Source organism: Protomyctophum bolini (assembly GCF_963924005.1).
Source record: "Protomyctophum bolini genome assembly, chromosome: 23".
NCBI lineage: Eukaryota > Metazoa > Chordata > Actinopteri > Myctophiformes > Myctophidae > Protomyctophum > Protomyctophum bolini.
Window position 1 is genome coordinate 10154989 of NC_137884.1, and position 20589 is coordinate 10175577.

General features: G+C 42.9%; 1 protein-coding gene across 2 annotated transcripts in view; it reads left to right on the top strand.

Moving 5' to 3' along the window:
• wnk1b (WNK lysine deficient protein kinase 1b) overlaps positions 1-20589 on the top strand; it is a 101556-nt gene that overhangs the window by 25528 nt on the left and 55439 nt on the right. For both annotated transcript variants that reach the window (XM_080757731.1, XM_080757732.1), the window contains exons 3-5: positions 12706-12884; positions 16451-16671; positions 17462-17619. In XM_080757731.1, coding sequence (XP_080613857.1) covers positions 12706-12884; positions 16451-16671; positions 17462-17619 — 558 coding nt within the window. The remainder of the gene's footprint in view (positions 1-12705; positions 12885-16450; positions 16672-17461; positions 17620-20589) is intronic.

Genomic DNA, 20589 nt, shown 5'->3' on the forward strand with positions numbered 1-20589 from the left:
GTTTCTGGCACAACAGCGCCCCTACTGGTACTCATAGTCATATACTGGTGCTCATTAAGCAACACAGACACACATAGGTGAACACAGGCATAGGTGAACACGGACATTGCTGTTCCTTGGAGTGGTTGCACCACTCAAAAAGTAAAAGATGAGTGTTAATTTTTTTCATTTGCTGCTTTCTTTTGTTTTAGGGATTTTATAGTTGTTTTTGACAGGGGGCGGGGGCATTTGAGCATGGGGCTAAATGTGTATTTCTTTACAACACAAAACGTTGCAGAAAATAGACGTGGCAAAATAGACTTGGCAACCCTGGCGTCGACCAGGGTGTCGTACTGACAGGATGGACAGACATCCTGTGTTTGGGGGGAAGAGGTGTATGTTGCAGGTAGGCCTGCCATGCCCTATAGTCGGTCACCTTGTAGGTCAGTGTCATTGAGTGGAGAGATGTGAATATGTTTGGCGGTTGAAGACCAGACATGATGCAGCTACTGTAGTATTATTAGCTACAGTATATGCTCTGATGAAGGCTCATAGCCGAAACGCGTAAGCGCTCCTTTTTGGTATGTGCCAATAAAAAAAGTGGAAATGTGAGTGCACACACGACACACACGTTCCACACCCCCACAGGGAGTGCAGGGCCCTGTGTCGAGTCAGTCTGGGTCTCTGCCCGGTCTCTGGACAGGGCCCCTACCCAGGGTCCATAATAATACTGTATGGAGCTGGCCTGTTCTGACATCACAACACTCCATATTCGGGCATGCCTGACACATAACTCCATATATAGGAATAAAGGGACACAGAGAGACCGATACAGAAATCTCCATATATGGGCATAAAAGGGACTCAGACAGTTGGGTGGAGCGGGTACTCTGACACGGGTACGACGGGTACTGCATAGCCGGGTGGGGCATGGATCTGCAACTTCCATCGCTACTGACGTGGTGCTTTACAGCCGGACATCTAGTTTATTAAATTCTTTGGATATTATTCTGCTAAAATAAGTTGCGTTGAAATGAAACTCCCATGCTTGTGAAGCTTGTCGATGTTGAACCTCCTTCAGTGCACAAGGCCTTTTCTTATCCCTAAGTGATGTCTTTTAGGCTATAAAACGTGCCGTTTGCAGCCTTTAAGGTGGCAGCTGCCGTCCATGTGCAAAACGTAGCGTACCAAATGGAAACACCATAGATTAGGCGGTACAATAGTTACAGCATAGAAGCGGCATTCAATTGATGGATGGAAATGGAATATAGATGGATGGGTGAATTGACCTTTATTATCATATTGATCCCGGGAGGGAAATTCAGGTGGATATGAGGCTAATATATGTACAGTGAGCCTACACAGTGGGTATACAGTTATGAGTAATATACTGTATGTACAGTCGATCGACAGTGAACATAATGCGTAAATATGCCTTCTATCAACGGTGAAACATTTACAGCAGTTATCCTAAGCATTAATCTGTTATTATGGCACTTTAGCACACATCACAGTCAGAGTAAAGATTAAGTTGCACTATAAGCACTTAAAACATCATTTGAGGACCATAGCTGGAGGTGATAGTTGTCTTATGAAGCTCTCCACCAGGGCTCTGTCCCCCCCCCCCATCCCCATTGTCATCCTGACGATGGAGGAGTCATCTGAGAACTTCTCTTAGGTGGTAGTTATAGTCGTCTAGAAGCACTATTAGTAGATCATGTAGTAATTAGAAGAAGCAGCAGAACAATTTAATGTGTGTTGTGTGACACTGCAAAACAGTCTAGTTATGTAACAGCCTTACAAAGTCAAATACACAGACATGCATCATGAACACACCAAGAAAAGTCTGAAATTGGACGGACACACACACCGACATTCGGACACACACACACACACACACACACACACACACACACACACACACACACGCACACGCACACACATGCTCACACACACAATTTTCCCTTTCATAAAACAAAATATCAGATCTACATGTCACAAGCAACGCATTTGGAGCTTACCGCTCAGCTATTTTTTTAAAGATATATTGACCAGACCTAAGTGACACACACACACACACACACACACACACACACACAATCCTTATTTACTGTGTAGAAAGATGGCCCCTCCCAGACGCAGTCAGTCATCACCACTGTCCCAGCCAATCCTGGCCTGGACAGTGACATTGGAGCTTGTGAGGATAATGCCAGAGAGGGTACCCCACAGAGAGACACCGAAACGAAATGTCTGAAAGACTACCGGGGTTATGGAACAAGTAACCTTAAGTTTTATGACGTGTGGAAGGACTGGCAGAGAACACACTATATTAAGACCCACGCTGTACACACATGCACACATGCACGCACGCACGCGCACAAATCCACACACGTGAGCATGTTCTCACTCACTCAAAATGCACGTGTATAGTTGTATACAGACATACACACACAGACCCACTCACTCACTCATGTACACATACTGTACACACACACACACACACACACACACACACAAAGTCATGTTGTGTCCTCGCATTAAAAGGTCAGACACTAAAACTTCAAAGTCCTGTTACCCTCTCTGAGGTCAAAGGGGAACATTGGGCTCTACTGCAGCCATTTTGTCTCACTCTCATATTTCACTTCCATTTCTGCTGCAGGTCAAAGGTACTCTCATTTATCATCTCACAGCAGTTTTTATTTTTTATTTATTTTTAGCTTGAGTTCAGTTTGTAGAAGTACAGGTTTGCAGAATAAAGCTCTATACAAGAAGTAGACTGGAGCCTTTAATTCTAATTACACAAAGTATAAATGTAATAGTTAATTTAATTGTGTACAAATGGAGCCAAACGATTACAGAGGAGGAAAGGAGAGGGGAGTAAAGCCTGATTTAGACATGGTTGTGCATTGTGTTGTGTACAGAGAATATCAAATCTACAAGCCCACAACGTGTTGCACTGCGACGCTTTGTGGGGCTGGCGCTTTGTCGACTTGTAGATCTGCTATTTTCAGTACTGCACTGTACTATACTGTCCTTTGTATTATTTTGTTACCATTTTTGTTACTTGTGTTCACTACTTCTCTGTACTCGTTCTCTAGCCTCCCCTGTATCTTTCTTTAATCTTTATTGCGGTGCTGCGATGACGACTGAACTTCCCTTGGGAATGAATAAAGGTCCGTCTAGAGACGAAGAAGAGAGGAGGAAGGACAGGGAGAGGAGATATTGGATATGTGTGAGACAAGAGGAGGTAGAACGATTGAAATCTGCCTGGAAAGAAGACGGAAGAGAAAAAAAAAGTCGAGTGAGAGGCGGCGTGTGTATTTTGAGTAGAGTTTAGTTATTTGGTTTATTTTATGTTTTATTGTACTTAACATTTCTTACTTTTGTTTTGATTTCACACGTGCTTTGGCAATGAGAGAGGGAGAGAGAGGGGGCGGGTAGAAGGAGCTAGTGAGCTAGAGAGGGAGAGAGAGGGGAAGAGAAGAGAAAAAAAGAGGAGGAGAATGATGACATTATCACATGCTGTCATTCGTGTGTGTGTGTGTGTGTGTGTGTGTGTGAGTGACACGGTGGCACTCAGAGATAGAGTCCATTGTTCATTATTGATCTCAATGGATCATTGTTGTGGCGATCCTGAGCTATCAGTACTTCATAAACAGGTGGTTACATTTGTAACGGAGGTCACAGGTCAACAATAGGGTTTTGCAGATCAAATGAAAGGGCTGGGGTTAGGTCTGCTCCGTTGTGGTGTAAAACATTACCACAGCAGACGCTTACGTTTACTTTTCTATTATCTATCGTTCTATTTTCTATTATCTATTGTGAGTTCAGCTACATTACTTGAATCTAAATCATAATGGTACAATTATTTTTAATAATGGTAAGATTATTTAAAATGCTAATTGACTGAGTGTACGTCACACACGCATACAGAAATAAAATCTGTGTTGATTTAATTTGTAACTATGTAACTCTATATGTAATTCTATATGCATATAGAGTGTATCAATCTACATTTGTAGAGTAAAATTAACACTGAACGCACGCACACACACACACACACACACACACACACACACACACACACACACACACACACACACAAACAGCATGAGTCCCACATGGAGCTGGTTACTGCTGTATGTGTTGGAAACATAAAACCATGGAAAACGGGGAGAGAGGGAGATTTATCCCACACACATTCTCTCTCTTTCTCTCCCTCTCCTTGTCTCTCTTTCTCGCTTACTCTCTCTTTCTCGTTTACCCCCCCCCCCCCCTCTCTCTCTCTCTCTTGCTGGCTCTTGTTCTCTCTCTCTCCCCTTCGATGTCTCTTTCCCTCTCCCATCTCTCACAAGCTGTGATATTAGGTGTGTGTGTGTGTGTGTGTGTGTGTGTGTGCGGTTTAGGGAACTCTGAAAGACAGTTTGAGGTTGTGCTGTTCTACATCTGCAAGGCTGTGATTCATTCATAGATGATCACACCATGGTCATATACCGGCAACACTTTTAAACAGTGGGTCTACTATAAAGTAATTATATCATAAAACGGTTTACAGTAATTATACTGGTGCGTGGTAGAACAGAGGCAAAAAGCACAAAGACGAAACATACCCGTAGTGATGATTTGCCATCCCACAGAAACGAGCATTAAAAATAAATAAAAGTAGCCGAACTCACTCGTAGCTCTCGTATCGTCGCTGTCGGGCAGAAACCTTTTATCCATTGTTTTGTAAATGAAAGGCCTTCAGTGCTTGACGGAGTCGAACGTAATCGACGCAAGAATACAGAAGGAACGGAGGGTGAGAGAAATTCCTCCCTTGCGTTGCGTCGGTTACGTGATCTGTCTCGCTCTGTCGGATTGAGATCTGATTCCCAAGCAACCAAATTGCTACATTACACTACATTATTATTATACCAGTACACATACAGTACATGCAACGTTTGAAACCACCAACAGTTAAAAAAGGCATGGACAAGTCAATGACAATTGTTTATTGAAATAAATATTACGATGACGATAACTGCGAAGCTTTGCTTGGTACATCATCGTCTGCATGGGACCGTTGGGACGTCCTGGAAGAGAATAAAAAGGCACAACATATTACACAGATCATGTACAGACAGTGAGGAGTTTGAATTTTAAGTGAAAAGAACGATTACTTGTAACGGAGTATTTCTCCATAATAAAGATTGCTAGCCAAAGCTAGATGGCTAACTAGCCATAGCTGCTGTCACCATAGAGCATAGTTATAAATAATATACTCTGAAGGTTGTCACCTGTCTTAATGATTATTGGTGGTCCTTCTGCTTGATCTTCTTCCTCGGGAGTTCTCCATCACAGTTTATGAAGGCATAAATACTGGTGTAGTTTTGACAACGAACCATGCAAGTTGCATCAACAACTTCCTGAAAATGCAGCGTTGTTGCTTCCTGGGACAGCTTCATAGTGTCACAGATGCCATCTAGTGGACGAGTAGATGCTTGCACATTACAGTGATTAAATCCGACGCAAGAAAAACGCAAGGACTCTGCATGTCTACGTTTTTTGTGTCCGTTTGACTCCCCCACGCAAGGAACAAAACGGACTATGTAGAGGCCTTTACTTTATCATACTACAGGTCCCCCCCACCCCACCCCACCCCCTCTTAATTACTTTCAGTACTGTGCTTGCACAGCATTGTCCTGGTTCACTCGCATTCTCATCGACGGGCCGGGGGTTTTCCTTCCAGGAATGCAGTATTTACTGCTGATTCATCAACGCCTGTTCTTTTTCTTTATTTAAAGATGCAACCATTTGTAAGTTCCACGTCCTACCTGAGATTTTAACTTGGGCCGAAATAGAATCAAGAATAAAGAGTGTTACAGGTACAATCAGTGAATGCTGTTCCGCAGAGAATGTGCTAAGATAATATTCAAGTAACTGCTGTGTATGTATTTGTCCTGAAGAGACGAGAGAGAGAGCTGTGGTGGTGTGCTCAGCCGACCTCACCACTTTACGCAGAACTCGTAGCCTGGGAAGAGCGCGTTCCATACCATGTATAGATGGCGCTGTCGGGATGCTCTGCTGGTTGTAGAGAAGAAAGATTTGAGGACCTTTTCGGACTCCTTGAACTTCCTCAGACAGCAGCCTGGGGATCTAGGAGGCAATGGGCATTGCCTCGCTGTCGTCACCACAGCCTCTGCGGTACCGTGTGTGACTAATCGTACGAGTTTGACTTTATGCTCCAATGTCGGGTATAGAACCCAACAACTTTGAGATTGCCGAGTCTTGGAACTGTCCTCAACGGAATACATCACAGTGTAGTGTGACCTTAAGTGTATTATTGTGATTATACAACATTCATTATTCATATTTATCATTGGATATCAAAATAATGAGGACACCAACGCTTATTAATGAACGTTTTAAGACAGTTTCTTCATTCCTTTTCCTTTCTAGTGCATTCAGGTCCTTCTTTAAGTTGGATAAACAGTTGATTCAAACCCATTGAACAGTTTGAGGTTCATTGTCATCAGCATCTTTGTCATGGTTAATATGCAGTCATCGAATCGATGCAGGCTACGTAGTTTCTGATAGTGGGCCTGTTGCTGGGTTACAGGTATAATGATCTAAACAAGGCAGAGTGATACTTTTTATAGAGAGGTGGTCTGAGTGTTATTATCAGCACTCTATTGCCTCTCAGCCAATCACAAGGCAGGACTGTATGCCTCTCAGCCAATCACAATGCAAAGGTCAGAACTAAGTGTGCTACAGTATAAGCTAGACACACACACACAGACACTGTGCGTGTGGGAGCACGCACGCTAGATAACCACAGGTCCCTAGCTAGTACCATGTAGGAATTGACTAGAACAAGACCTCTCATTCAGTGAATCTCTCTCGCACGCACACACACACACACACACACACACACACACACACACACACACACACACACACACACACTCACACTCACACTCACACACATTTCCATATTTAAAGCAGCAGCCTGTAGCTTTTGCGGTGTCCAGCAGAGTACACAAACGACACACCAAAATGGCATCCTTGGTGTAATTCTGAATATATTGTTTTAACGATGCGATCAGATGAATCCGTGAAACGGCATACAATGATGTGATCACAGACACTTACTGTGAGCTAACCATAATGTGGCAGCCATGTGTACTGCTAGCAAAGTGACCTCTACATGGTCAACACTTCTAAATAGCAGTTAGAGTATGGAAAGTTCTCCCAACCATGTTTTATTTTGTTACCTTAACCCATGCATTTAGGGGGTGCGCACGCTTTTCCGACACACCGAAGATCCGAAGCGGGGGGACATGCGATGCGAAAAAGCGATGGTCCGACATGCGCTGCTCCCGTGCTTGCGGTTAGGGTTAGGTTAGGATTGAGGTTTCGGATCAATAGTATGTCGGAACTAAAGCCTGCACCCTGCATTTAGACCTGAGGCCAATAAAATAAAAATAAAAGGCTTCTAAATCCTACCAGTTTTCTGAAAAACCTATGTTTCTATGTCAGTGGTGCTCACTGCTCAACCTTTTTCATGTCAAGGACCCCCAGAATTACCTGTATTTGGCCACGGACCCCCATCTGAAAATGTGTTGTTCCAGGGACCCCCCCTAGAAACAAAGATTTGAGTTAAAGATTGGCACCACATTTTCACGATTTTTCAAAAAATAGCAGATCTACAAGCTCGTAGCGCAGAGCTGCTATTTTTCATATATATATGAATAACATACCGGTAATGCTTAAAACACCAAAAGGGGTTCCCGTACTAAACATACCATACATTAACCATTTGAATTGTCTCTGTACTTGGACCGCTTCTTTCTGTCTACACACGCTGCGGTGTGTTGTGAGCTTGAAGATCGGCTATTTGTGGCTAATATTGTAATTCACCCCATCATTCAATTCTAACCCAGTTCTCCTGTATAGAGCCGTACGATATAGACCAGTTCTCCTGTATAGAGCAGTACGATATAGACCAGTTCTCCTGTATAGAGCAGTACGATATAGACCAGTTCTCCTGTATAAGGCAGTTTCATCTTAGACCAGTTGTTCTGTACATAGCAGTTCTCCACGGACCAGTTCTACATCATAGAGCAGCTCTCCAATTTAGTGATAGCTCTCTCTCTGTGTGTGTGTGTGTGTGTGTGTGTGTGTGTGTGTGTGTGTGTGTGTGTGTGTGTGTGTGTGTGTGTGTGTGTGTGTGTGTGTGTGTGTGTGTGTGTGTGTGTGTGCGTGTGTGCGTGTGCGTGTGCGTGTGCGAGAGAGGAGAGAGAGTCTGACAAACTCGAGTCTCATGATGTTTTGAAGCCCTGAGCAAAGACGGAGGGAGGGCGAGACAGAGAGAGAGAGAGAGAGAGAGGAGGGACGGAGAGAGAGAATATATTAGGAGGTGGGTATGGAAAGACAAGAAGAGCGAGAGAGACGGGAGACATTTATTTTTTGAATTGTGTTGTAATCTCTGAGATCTGTCCATGTTTATCTACAATTGGAAAGTCCGAAAACAGTCTCCACGTGGTCTAAAGTAGATCATGATGTCTAAAGGTGTCCATGACTCCATGAGTCTAAAATAGTAAACTAGTTTCTGATCTACTGTAAACTAGTCCATGGTCTAAAAATGGCACGTCATTAGTGTATTTATAAAGCATATTTAAAAAAACTAATAAATGTCGCCAAACGTTCCCAGGCACCCATATGGTAAACACAAGTAGGATCAGTAGAGCAGTATGAAAAATAAAATAAGTAAAATAAATATCTAAAATAAAGACGCACAAAGATTAACACAAATGACAGACATGACACAAAGAGGTAAACCATTCCAAAGCCTCAGGATGGCAATAGAAAAGGTATGATGATGAAAAGGTATGACTCTTATACTTTAATCAGGGGCCGTGGAATGGACGAAAGCAAATGGTCAGATGATGCTGGATGTGGAATGGAGCATATGATGTTCCAAACCACATATTGCTTTAACCACTTTCCACTTGGCGTCCCTATTTCGGGCATGTCATTATCAGTGAAAATGCAAAAACACAACCATTATTCATTTGATAAGCTGCAGCTGTGTTGTTGATGTCACAGTGCACTGATGGTCAGCCTTATGCACACTAGTGAGTCCAGTGTTAATGTCGCCAAAACTATGACAAAAGTAATTCGGTGACATTTTATCACTGACGAAAACTAAATAAAAGCTATGATGACAAAAACTAAAAAACTAACTGAATATATTGACAATTTTGTCAAGAAAAAAAAATACTAGTAAAATGTTAGGGAGAACAGATCCAGTAGAACTTAAACACAAGTCATTTTATGTTTGGTTCAGATATGAAACACTCATGTCAGAATAGAGTATTCCATTTGTTGCAATAAATGGTTATTTATTGCAACAAATGTAATACTCTACATAACAGTTAGATTTGGCGTTAAAGGCTCCGCTTAAGTTGGCGAAAGGGCCTTTCCGTGTGGAGTTTGCATGTTCTCCCCGTGTCCCCCACGGTAGGTACCCTCACAAAAACATGCAGTAATCCTGGTCACTAAACTACCTCCCCCTGGCTGGCCAGCTTGGGCGCCTCTCTACGTCGTCCATCGGTGTCTCCAGTCATCTCAGTTCTCCATACATATGGCCAGCTCATTTTTGGCCGGGAGTTCTTGGTGTCGGTGGCAGTTCGCCAGCTAGTCTCATCCTCCTTACTGCTATCTTCTCTGATATAATGTACATTGTGTATTTGCTCTGTGCACAATTTCTTGCGCCCGGTGACCGTTCGCGTACCATAGTTGGGAGATTTGTTGGATACTTTGTATAGCATGCTAAGCAAAATCAGGGAACGTTAAGCAAAACCCCCCATGGATATACAAGAACATATATATATCAAGATAATTTATATCAGCTGACTGACTGATTACAGCTAAGGCATTCAGACTAACGTGCCCCTATCTAAACTAACGCGGGCTCAATTTGCGCTCGGGTGTTGCGACACAACGTGTCATCTAGGCCCGCCAAAATGTAAAAAATTAAATAAACAAAAATCAACCGTAGAGTTCAAAACGAACCCTTAAAAGGTCAGCTATACTGAGAGGCGTACAAATGTACTTGTTTGAGGTTTTAACAGGTCAGGTCAGTGAAGGGAGGCCAGTGGAGGGGAAATTTGGGGCCCTTTCTTGTGCTCCACGTTTACCCCTTATGCCTAAAGATTTTGGGCTATTTTGAAAGACGTGTAGAGGGGGCCCATGGTCTCTGCAGCTGTTTTGGTTTTGGAGTGTGCTGTAGGTGAGACAACTATATCATTGATGGACTCCTATGTAAAGAGACTTATCAACACAGTCATCAGTACAGTTGGAAACGAAAGCATGTAAAACAATCTTCACATCTTCAACTCATTTAAAAAACGGGAAGGCATCTGTGTCATTTTAGATTTTAGCGTTGGATATTCAAGAATAGCAGATATACAAGCTCACAGCGTGTCACTTCGTGCCGCGCTGTGAGCTTGTACATCTGCTATTTTCTTCTTTTTTATCTTCAAAGTGTTAAAAGAACTACTGATTAACTGATTAAGAAGGCATTCGTAGAAACGTCCTCAGGTCTTCATGAGTTTAAAGGAGAGTAAAGGTTTTACTTTCAAAGAGCAAAGGCTTTGACTGTGTCACGCACATGCGCTTGCACGCACGCGCACACACACACACACACACACACACACACACACACGCCCTGGGCTGGTCTCAGTGGGTCAGTCCTGAGTGCTGCTGGGAAGTGGACTGTTGGCTGCCAGTTAGTCATGTGACATGACAGAGGTCACGTGATCCGAGTGTCATGTGGTCGCTGTAGGTGTGTTGGTACGTTTATGCGTTGCTAATGGATGTCATCAGCGTAATGGTTGCTACAGTAGAGGATAATCTGATAAGAGGCGTACACATCAGGCACACGCACACACTACACACACACACACACACACACACACACACACACACACAGTCAGGACCCGTATTACATCATCAGTCTAAGATATTATCTTTATATTTCTATAGAAGGAACTCTCACTGGTGAGGTCAAATGACCTTGCTTGTGTCATGATTGAATGTTTTTTGCACACACGCCATTTTGGAAAGAACTTGGTCCCCATTCCCTACTTGTGGAACGTGGACCAGCGGTTAGTATCAGCAGTGTTAGCGCTGATACTAATGAAGTCTCTGTTACATTCTGGTCAAGTAGAGTCATGGTGCTGCTATTGTTGCATGTTGGCTCACTGGAAACACTGTTGACACCAGTGGGTCCTTGAGTGTGTTTCAAATGGCCCCGTACGGGTGTGTTACTCTTGAGTGTACAAATGGAACCAAATGCACCCGTAAGGGTCCATTTGGTTCCATTTGTACACTCAGTGTTATGGGTGTCCTTCAAATGAAATAGTTTGAGAACCACTGCACACTGAATGGAACAGAGCCTTAATTAGTATCATCGGTAACGCCTGTGAAGGAAGTCGGGAAGCGGCTTAGAAGTAGGACGAGTTATTCAGGGTGCGCAGCCCATTGGGTGTCATGGGTGATGATCTGGACATGTCAAACAATGTGACATGTCTGTTTATTTAGAAGGCATTTGTAGAACTGCCTCAGGTCTTAATAAAATATTCACAATACTTGGCCTACTGGCATTGTCGATCGGTCCTATGGTTTGCGACCGTAGTAAGCGACAGACAAATCTTATTGAAGATGGCTCGCCTCTGAGGAGGAGCCATGCTGTAAAAAACATGCACACACATAAAACAGAGACAGTCTGAACCACAAAATAATTCAGAAATTGTACGCTTACACAACCAGACATATATTATACACGCAAGAAACGAGCATACACAACCTCACAACCAAGTGTTCAAACAAAAGACACACACACACACACACACACACAGACCACTTGGTGTGATGACCCTTTGCTGTTGTGCTTTTATTGAGGTGTGACTGGAAATGGAATGCTGTTAAAGTGTGTCCTCCAGCTCATGGTTAGTTGTTGAAGAAGCTGTGGTGTAATATTTGATTTGAATGTCAGAGTGTCCCACCACACCCTCCATAACACCTGAATAACAGATATAACTGTAGTTCTAACTGTGTACTCCTTAACCCATTACAACTGGGAAAGTGTCTTTGTCATTTTAGATTTGAGCTAAAAATAATTATTTTATACGTTGGCTATTAAAAAATAGCAGATATACAAGCTCATAGAGCATCACTTCGTGCCGCACTACAAGCTTTTATCTTTCAGGAATCGTGACAATTTGTGCAAATATTTGAATATATGTCACAGTACGGTGTGCTCTGTTTCACCGACAGAGGTGTGAAGGTGACTTGAGCAACGAGAGGCACCGCCGAGTGAGCGTGGCGAAGTCACCTTCAGTCGACTCAGTGCCGTCCGGGTTATGTACCGACAAAGATAGCCTGATGAAGGCCGCATAGACTGAAACGAAAGCTGGTTCACTGCATTTGAAGACATTACGCGGGTGTTGGTTCCTTTTCTCTTTTTTTTGGACAAAATAACGTTAAAAGTATAAAATAAGTGAGTAAAACAAGAACGAGACGACGCCTGCTTGATAAATAACCTTTATTATTATTACGATATTCATAATCTCAGACGATATCTAGTCTCATATATCGACATAGTGCCCAGCCTTAGAGTCCGCCTCGCCTTTCCTCAATACATAGATCTTGACCCTCTTCCTCTTCTGTCCTCTCCTGTAGGATCGTAAGCTGTCCAAGTCGGAGCGGCAGCGTTTCAAGGAGGAGGCAGGCATGTTGAAAGGCCTGCAGCATCCAAACATTGTGCGCTTCTACGACTCCTGGGAGTCGCCGTCGAAAGGGAAGTGTGGGAAATGCATCGTCCTGGTGACCGAACTGATGACCTCAGGAACACTCAAGACGTGAGAAACAAACTGTTTTCTTTCCTTCCTCTTGTCTTTCGTTCATCCAAACTGAAAGTTATAGTTCATGGTTAACCCATTTTGGTGTTTTAACTAAGCATTATGTTGTACTTTAGCTATTGAAAAATAGCAGATCTACAAGCTCATAGCTTGTAGGTCTGCTATTTTTGAAAAAAATCGTAAAAATGCTCATTGGAGAGACGGGGAGATCATTTTCAGGTGGGTCATCATTTCATCCAATCAGGAGAGGGTACCCATTTTCCCAGCTTCAAGTGTTCCAGTTCAAATCTTATTTGTTAATTTCTTTTTAGTTTCAGCACTTCCAAGTTCACTTGTTTATTCAGTTTCCTGTATTCCTCCATTTGGCATTCTGAAATATCTATTACAAGTTCTTTTCTCTCTCCTGATTGGTATCACGACATGAAAATGTATGATCTGGAGAGACGCTGAGACCTCTGTTCCTGAACAAAGTACAAACATTATAGACTATCAATGATTGCTATATATAATATAAAGCAATTTAACACTAACAGCAACAAATCTCTTACAATGACATACTATGCACATACTATACACATACAGACACAAGTGACACACCCCATGAAATATGCATGCTGCGAATGACCACCATGCATGATGATCGTGGCAGATGGGTGGGTGGCACTGTAATGTTTTGAGGGATATCCAGGTGTCGAAGCAACAACAGCAGTAAGAAGGAAATGGGAGAGGGAGGGAAGAGTAAGAGACAAGAACCAATCGTAAAACTAAAGTAACGAGGACAGCGTTGAGGTACAACGACCACCATCTGTGTAGATCAAGGGCTCCCAAACTTTTCATCTCAAGAACCAAAAGATACATTTGGTGTCTCCCTGAGACCCTAACTTCCTCATGAAAAAATTATTAATCTGCTATTTTCAATATTTCTCTAAATTTTCTCATTTTTAATGCATTTTTTCAAGTTTTGAAAAGCGTTTTTGCCAGGTGTAAACCTGGCTTACAACAGGACAGGAGTTATTGACGACCTAGTCATAGTGACGACCTAGTCCTGATTGGCTGCCTCATCTCATCAGGCTACCTCTAAGCCAGAGGTTTTCAACTGGTGGTCCGTGGACCACTGGTGGTCCGTTAAGGTATTGCATGTGGTCCCTGGCCATGCATTTAGTATGTTTTTTTATCGACCACTAGTTGGAAAACAAACTAGTTCATTAACTGACCTGGTGATGTATGATGACGTCAGTTACTGGGAAGTCGGATGTCAAGAACTTCCACAGAAAGGGAGTTTGAATTTCAAGGGAAAGTGAACCGGATTTGACTGGTTGAGTGAGTCTATTATTGTGCCCATATAATCATGCAGGTTAAGAGAACAGAGTAAGGGCAACCATGCAAACGAATAGCTCCGGACGACTAGCATATATTAAATTACTGACTGTTAAGGGCTTGATTTAATTCACCTCAAATTAACAAATTTGATATTGATTTTAATATCCCCTCACTCAACTCAACAGTGGTCCCCAGGTTGATTCTTAGTCAGGGTGGTGGTCCCCAGGTTGATTCTTAGTCAGCGTGGTGGTCCCTGGTTCATAATCAGTTGAAAAGCCCTGCTCTAAGCCAATGGGACAGCAAGCAACAACGCTGACACTACTAGTGCTTCCAGTAGCGACTGAAACGCTGCACCCTGGAGCGAGTGACAACAATGAACGCAAACAGCGGCCGGGAGGTTGTGACAGAGAAACATACACGTTTAAAAAAGAAAAAGAAGGGGGAAAATAATAATAACAATAAAGGGAGACAACGCTTGTTACACCTGGCAGTTAATGATACTCTTTAAAAAAATATATATATATATCTTTATCCTTTGAAATAATAGTTTTGTAAAATGTTTTGTAGGAAACACACCAACCACCTTATTACTCACGACCAATAAAAATGGGTCTGTGACCAAAAAAAGGGTCCCGGCTCCTGACACGTGGTTTGGGAACGTGGTGTAGAATGGTACCAGTGTCAGAGGGAGGAGGGGGAGACCTCATCCTGCTCTGAACTGGAGCCTTGCGGGTTTCTCTGTCTCCCCAAGAGCCTTTGATCCTCCTCAGTACCGATTGCTGCTGGAGGACTCTCTCCAGACTCCTCCAGCAATCGGTACAGTCAAATCCGCTTTTAAATTAATGTTCACCGAAGAGTGTACGGATGGATCTCATTTTTAGCCCTGGTGAAGATCGATTCAGGTCTAAACATTTTGGCGGTGTATCAAATAAAGGCTTTTCTCGGTCTGACTTTGACTATCCGCATCTCCTGTTTTAAAAAGAAAATCTAAAGTCCTGTATAACTTTAAAGCTGGGCCAACTGCTATGATGATCCCATTGCCTGCTGTTTAAATGTGAGGGCCACGTCATTGTCGGCATATGCCAATGGCCAATGCCTGTGTGCAGGGTTACAGCAATTACCCAACCCATTGAGGGATAAAAATGACAATTAGACTGACTGACTGACTGACTGACTGACTGAGGTTTCTTCCAATTTATAATAGGGTTATCATTATTATACTGTATGTGTGTTCGAGGGGTATTTTGGGCTTTTGTCTCCAACCTGCAGTCGACTACATTCTGGTTGTATGGCAGCAGATGAATGGGATTTTCTCCCCTTGTAGTTGGTCATTTCCTGCAGGCCATTCCACACTGATGATGTCGTTAGCTGAGAATTTGCTCAATCCTGGAATTGTAGTGGAAGAAAAAGATGAGATGTCAAATATAAGTGCCATTCAATCCATTCCACAATATGTCTAAGCTAAGGTTGGGGCTATGTTTACCAAACATATTGTGGCATGCAATGGGGGGAAATAATTGGCATGACTAAATTGGGTTAAAAAAATAAAATAAAAAACCTTTACCACAGCCTCTCATCTATTCCTGATGAAATATATTTAGTGAGAGTGGATGTATGGCCAAGGTGCATTTTTAGTCCTCTGTGGTTTTTAACTGTAATTGAGGGTTATCTGCCTGGTGCCCGTCTCTCTGGATATGTCTACTCCCTACTGTGTCACTGTTTAAAGTGTTTTCGGATGCCACTGTGAGCCAGTCTGAGTGTCTCTTTCTCTCGTAAAAAAGCTGTCAAGATAGCAAACGACCACTCTCATCCACTCTGCAGGGAGTTCGAACTACTTCCCTCTGGTACAAAGTACCAAAAGCTAACCGTAACATGTAAAAAAAAAAAATCCTTCATACCAAATGCCATTAAGGCACTAAATGATACCATGTCTCGCTAGATTTGTTGTTTTTCCAATGTATTTGCCACTGTTGTCCTGCACTTTTTTTGCCACGAGAAAATAATAACCGAAGACCAATTTCCACACGTGGACAATAAATGAAACTAACTAACTAACTAACTAACTAACTAATTAACTAACTAACTGTCTCTCTCTCTCTGTCCCACTGCCTCTCTCTCAGCTACCTGAAGCGTTTACTAACTAACTGTCTCTCTCTCTCTGTCCCACTGCCTCTCTCTCTCTCAGCTACCTGAAGCGTTTACTAACTAACTGTCTCTCTCTCTGTCCCACTGCCTCTCTCTCTCAGCTACCTGAAGCGTTTCAAGGTGATGAAGATCAAGGTCCTGCGCTCGTGGTGCCGGCAGATCCTCAAGGGCCTCCACTTCCTGCACACCAGAGCTCCGCCCATCATCCACCGGGACCTGAAGTGCGACAACATCTTCATCACGGGCCCCACGGGCTCCGTGAAGATCGGAGACCTGGGCCTGGCCACGCTCAAGAGGTCCTCCTTCGCCAAGAGTGTCATAGGTACACTTTTGATTTCATTGATTGAATACTTTATTTAACAGTTGCAAATAGCACAGTGGTATCTTGATATTACAATGATTGCTAAAAGGGCTCTATTTTCATCCATGCTAGACCCCTTATCCCTAAACTTCCCTAAAAAAAGGTTTTTCAATAGTTCAACCAGCCGATCTACAAGCTCACAAAGTGTCGATGTAGATCGGCTAGTTGAACCATTCAATGTAGTAAAAGGCAAAGAAGTTTAGGCATAAGGGTTTTAGCATGGACGAAAATAGAGCCCTAAATACCCTAGGGGCTTGTTTCAATTATGGTCCTGTAACACAGATACACACACACACACACACACACACACACACACACACACACACACACACACACACACACACACACACACACACAGCTGTTATCAGCCCTACAAGCTGCAAGCTAAAGTGCTTTTAAAGCACATTCGATCAAATGCTATCTTCACATTGTGTCAGTGAATAAACAAGTATTTAATTAGCCTCATGAATAGTCGCATGTGATAATTCTGGCGAATAAACTATCACCTCAGCATTCTCCACTGCCCACGGTAACCAAACTTAAGTCCATGGCTTAACACAGCATAATTTCCAGTTCCAGGGTAATGTTTTTCGCCTTGAATAAGGCACGGACTGAAAAGACCTCGGCAGGGGCCGAAATAATAATGAATAACTGATCAATGTGTTAATCTTCAATGCATGACATCCGTATACTGTGTGTGTGTGTGTGTGTGCGTGTGCGCAATTGTGTGTGTGCGACTGTGCGTGCGCAGGTACTCCAGAGTTCATGGCTCCAGAGATGTATGAGGAGAAGTACGACGAGTCGGTGGACGTGTACGCTTTTGGGATGTGCATGTTGGAGATGGCCACGTCAGAGTACCCGTACTCTGAATGTCAGAACGCTGCTCAGATATACCGACGAGTCACCAGCGTAAGTCTGTGTGGGTGTGTGGGTGTGTGTGTGTGTGTGTCTCTCTCTCTTTCTCTCTTCCACATATATCTATCGCTTTCTCCATATCTCTGTCTCTCTGTCTTGTTTACATTGTATTAATCAGTCATCAGCTGTTGCAGTCATATGATTCTGACATACGCATACACACACACACACACACACACACACACACACACACACACACACACACTAATGCACACGCGCACACTGACATCCTGTGTGTGTATTAGTTTTTGTCTAGTATTTAGTGATTGTTTCTTTCACCACTAGAGAGTCGGATTCGCATTTAGACTGTTCTACCATGTGAGTAAACCTGATGCACTGTGAGCTTTGTATTACTGCTACTACCACTGGATTCATCACCTGTGCATGTGCCTTGGTGCTAGATACAGTGGTAGTGTGACCCACAACTGAGAACGAGACAAACTTACCTTTGCACAGGTAGCCTTGCCCAGAGAACGAGTTTTGATTTATTGTGGTTTATCCTGAAAAATAAAAATAAAAAATTCCATGTTTTAGCATTATTAGCTAAGGACAAAATCCCTGCGTGCATGCACGCACGGCGTCTTTTTTTAAATTATGGCTCAAAACGAGATGAAATAAACATGATTGGCGTGTTAATTAATCCAGCGTCGTGATCGAAGCGTTACTCCCTCCCTCTGGTGGTCAAGGAGTTAAGAGACGAGTGTAGCAATGCCACTTGCTACACTTGGCCACCATCTGTTGTGCTGTATGCTTCTCCCTAACCAACCCAATGTTCTCCTTAACCACTTAAGCCCTAATAGTTGATCTAGAAAGGCTATCTTTATTTAGTTAGTTAGCTATTTAGTTATTTATATATTAAATTGTATTATGCTACATTCCTCCGCCGCGACAGCAGAGCTAACAACACAAGGGTGTGGACGGCAGCCATTCAGGAGTCCCGAGTTGGTCTTTGCTAGGCCGCACTCTCGCATCGCATTACATTATGTTAACGATAATTGCATTTTAGGAAGTATTGGCAGCTTTTCCGTTATTGGTATCGGTATCGGAACAAGTCTAAATCTACCAACCCTTGCCTACCTGGTGTCCTGTGACATCATATCTAACAACATGAAGATGAGTTGCTGTCAAGTCAAACTCCCACCGACAGTACCCACAATAATTCAGCAAGCTGACAAGCTCATTGGAGAGAACAGGTCAGAGCGACTGGAAGGCATAGTCTGTATTTCATGGAGAACGAGACAAACTTACCTTTGCACAGGTAGCCTTGCCCGAGAGAACGAGTTTTGATTTATTGTGGTTTATCCAGAAAAATAAAAAATTGCATGTTTTAGCATTCTTAGCTAACGACAAAATCCCCGCATGCATGCACGCACGCCGTCTTTTTTTTAATTATGGCTCAAAACGAGATGAAATAAGCATGATCGGCGTGTTAATTAATCCAGCGTCGTTAAGAGACGAGTGTAGCAATGCCACTTGCTACACTTAGCCACCATCTGTTGTGCTGTATGCTTCTCCCTAACCAACCCAATCTTCTCCTTAACCACTTAAGCCCTAATAGTTGATCTAGAAAGGCTATCTTTATTTAGTTAGTTAGCTATTTAGTTATTTATATATTAAATTGTATTATGCTACATTCTTCCGCCGCGACAGCAGAGCTAACAACACAAGGGTGTGGACGGCAGCCATTCAGGAGTCCCGAGTTGGTGTTTGCTAGACCGCACTCTCGCATCGCATTACATATGTTAATAGATGCGTCTCCCACTGTCTTCCACATTATCTCTCGCTCTCTGTTTGTTTCTCTCTCTGTCTTTCTTAATGGAATACTACTATTACTGAATAGCCTGGAATTAACGACAGGAAAGCCTATGAAGAGAACAGCATACAAAAGTCCCTTGTTCTAACTGTACATGACGCCATGTACAAGGTTCAGGTTCATGAGCTCAGCTTTTTTCCCGGTGCGAGCACACCAAAGTGAACAGAATAGAACACTGCGCTGCTCGTTCTCCGGTGCCATACAGTTCAAAAGATAATAATGGTGGTTATGGTGATGCCTCATGACCAGATCAGCATCAAAATCTGTTATATCATCTATTTTAAACTTAACTTTAGCTTAATTTTTATTTATTTTAATCTAGCACTTTTGACTTTTTTATTTTTCACCTACAGTATGTGACGTTAATGTGTGTGTTGAGTATGAGTACCAGTAGGGGCGCTGTTGTGCCAGAAACGGAGAGAGATATAGTGCTGCACTGTTGCCTGCTAATGAGAGAGAGAGAGAGAGAGAGAGAGAGGTTCACACCAACCAAACCAACTTTAATAGGGAAAATCACACCCGCGTGAACTGAGTTCACGCGGGTGTGATTTTCCCTATTAAAGTTGGTTTCTTTTCCTTTCCCAATGTAAAGAAACCTTTATTTGAAAAGCCCTATATACATTTGCGATATTGGCACCATACATTTTCAGATGGGTGGCCCGTGAACAAATTCATATTAATTTGAGGGTCCTTGACATGAAAATGTTTGAGGAAAAACTGGAAGCAAGCCCAAATAAGCAACTGCACTTCAGAAACAAGCCCCAAAACCCACAACACGCAACTACCAATTTTTACAAGCGACTTTAAAGAAAAACAAGTCCAAAGTTGGTCACTTTCTATGTGTTCTTCCTTTGCATGCCTGTATTCTAATCAGCCTTGCTAAGGAAATCCATATCTCCATATCTCTCTCTCTCTCTCTCTCTCTCTCTCTCTCTCTCTCAGATAAATTCCATTACACTCAGTTCTAACTTTGTTAGACACTGGAATCTGTGCGTGCACACATGCGTATGTATGTCTCTGTGCACCCATGTATGTATCTGCACACGTATGAATGCACATATGCACGCATGCACGCACGCACGCACTTATGTGCTGAGGGAGGGAGGAGAGAGTACACGTGAGGAAAATAACATGGGATAGGAACAGGAAAA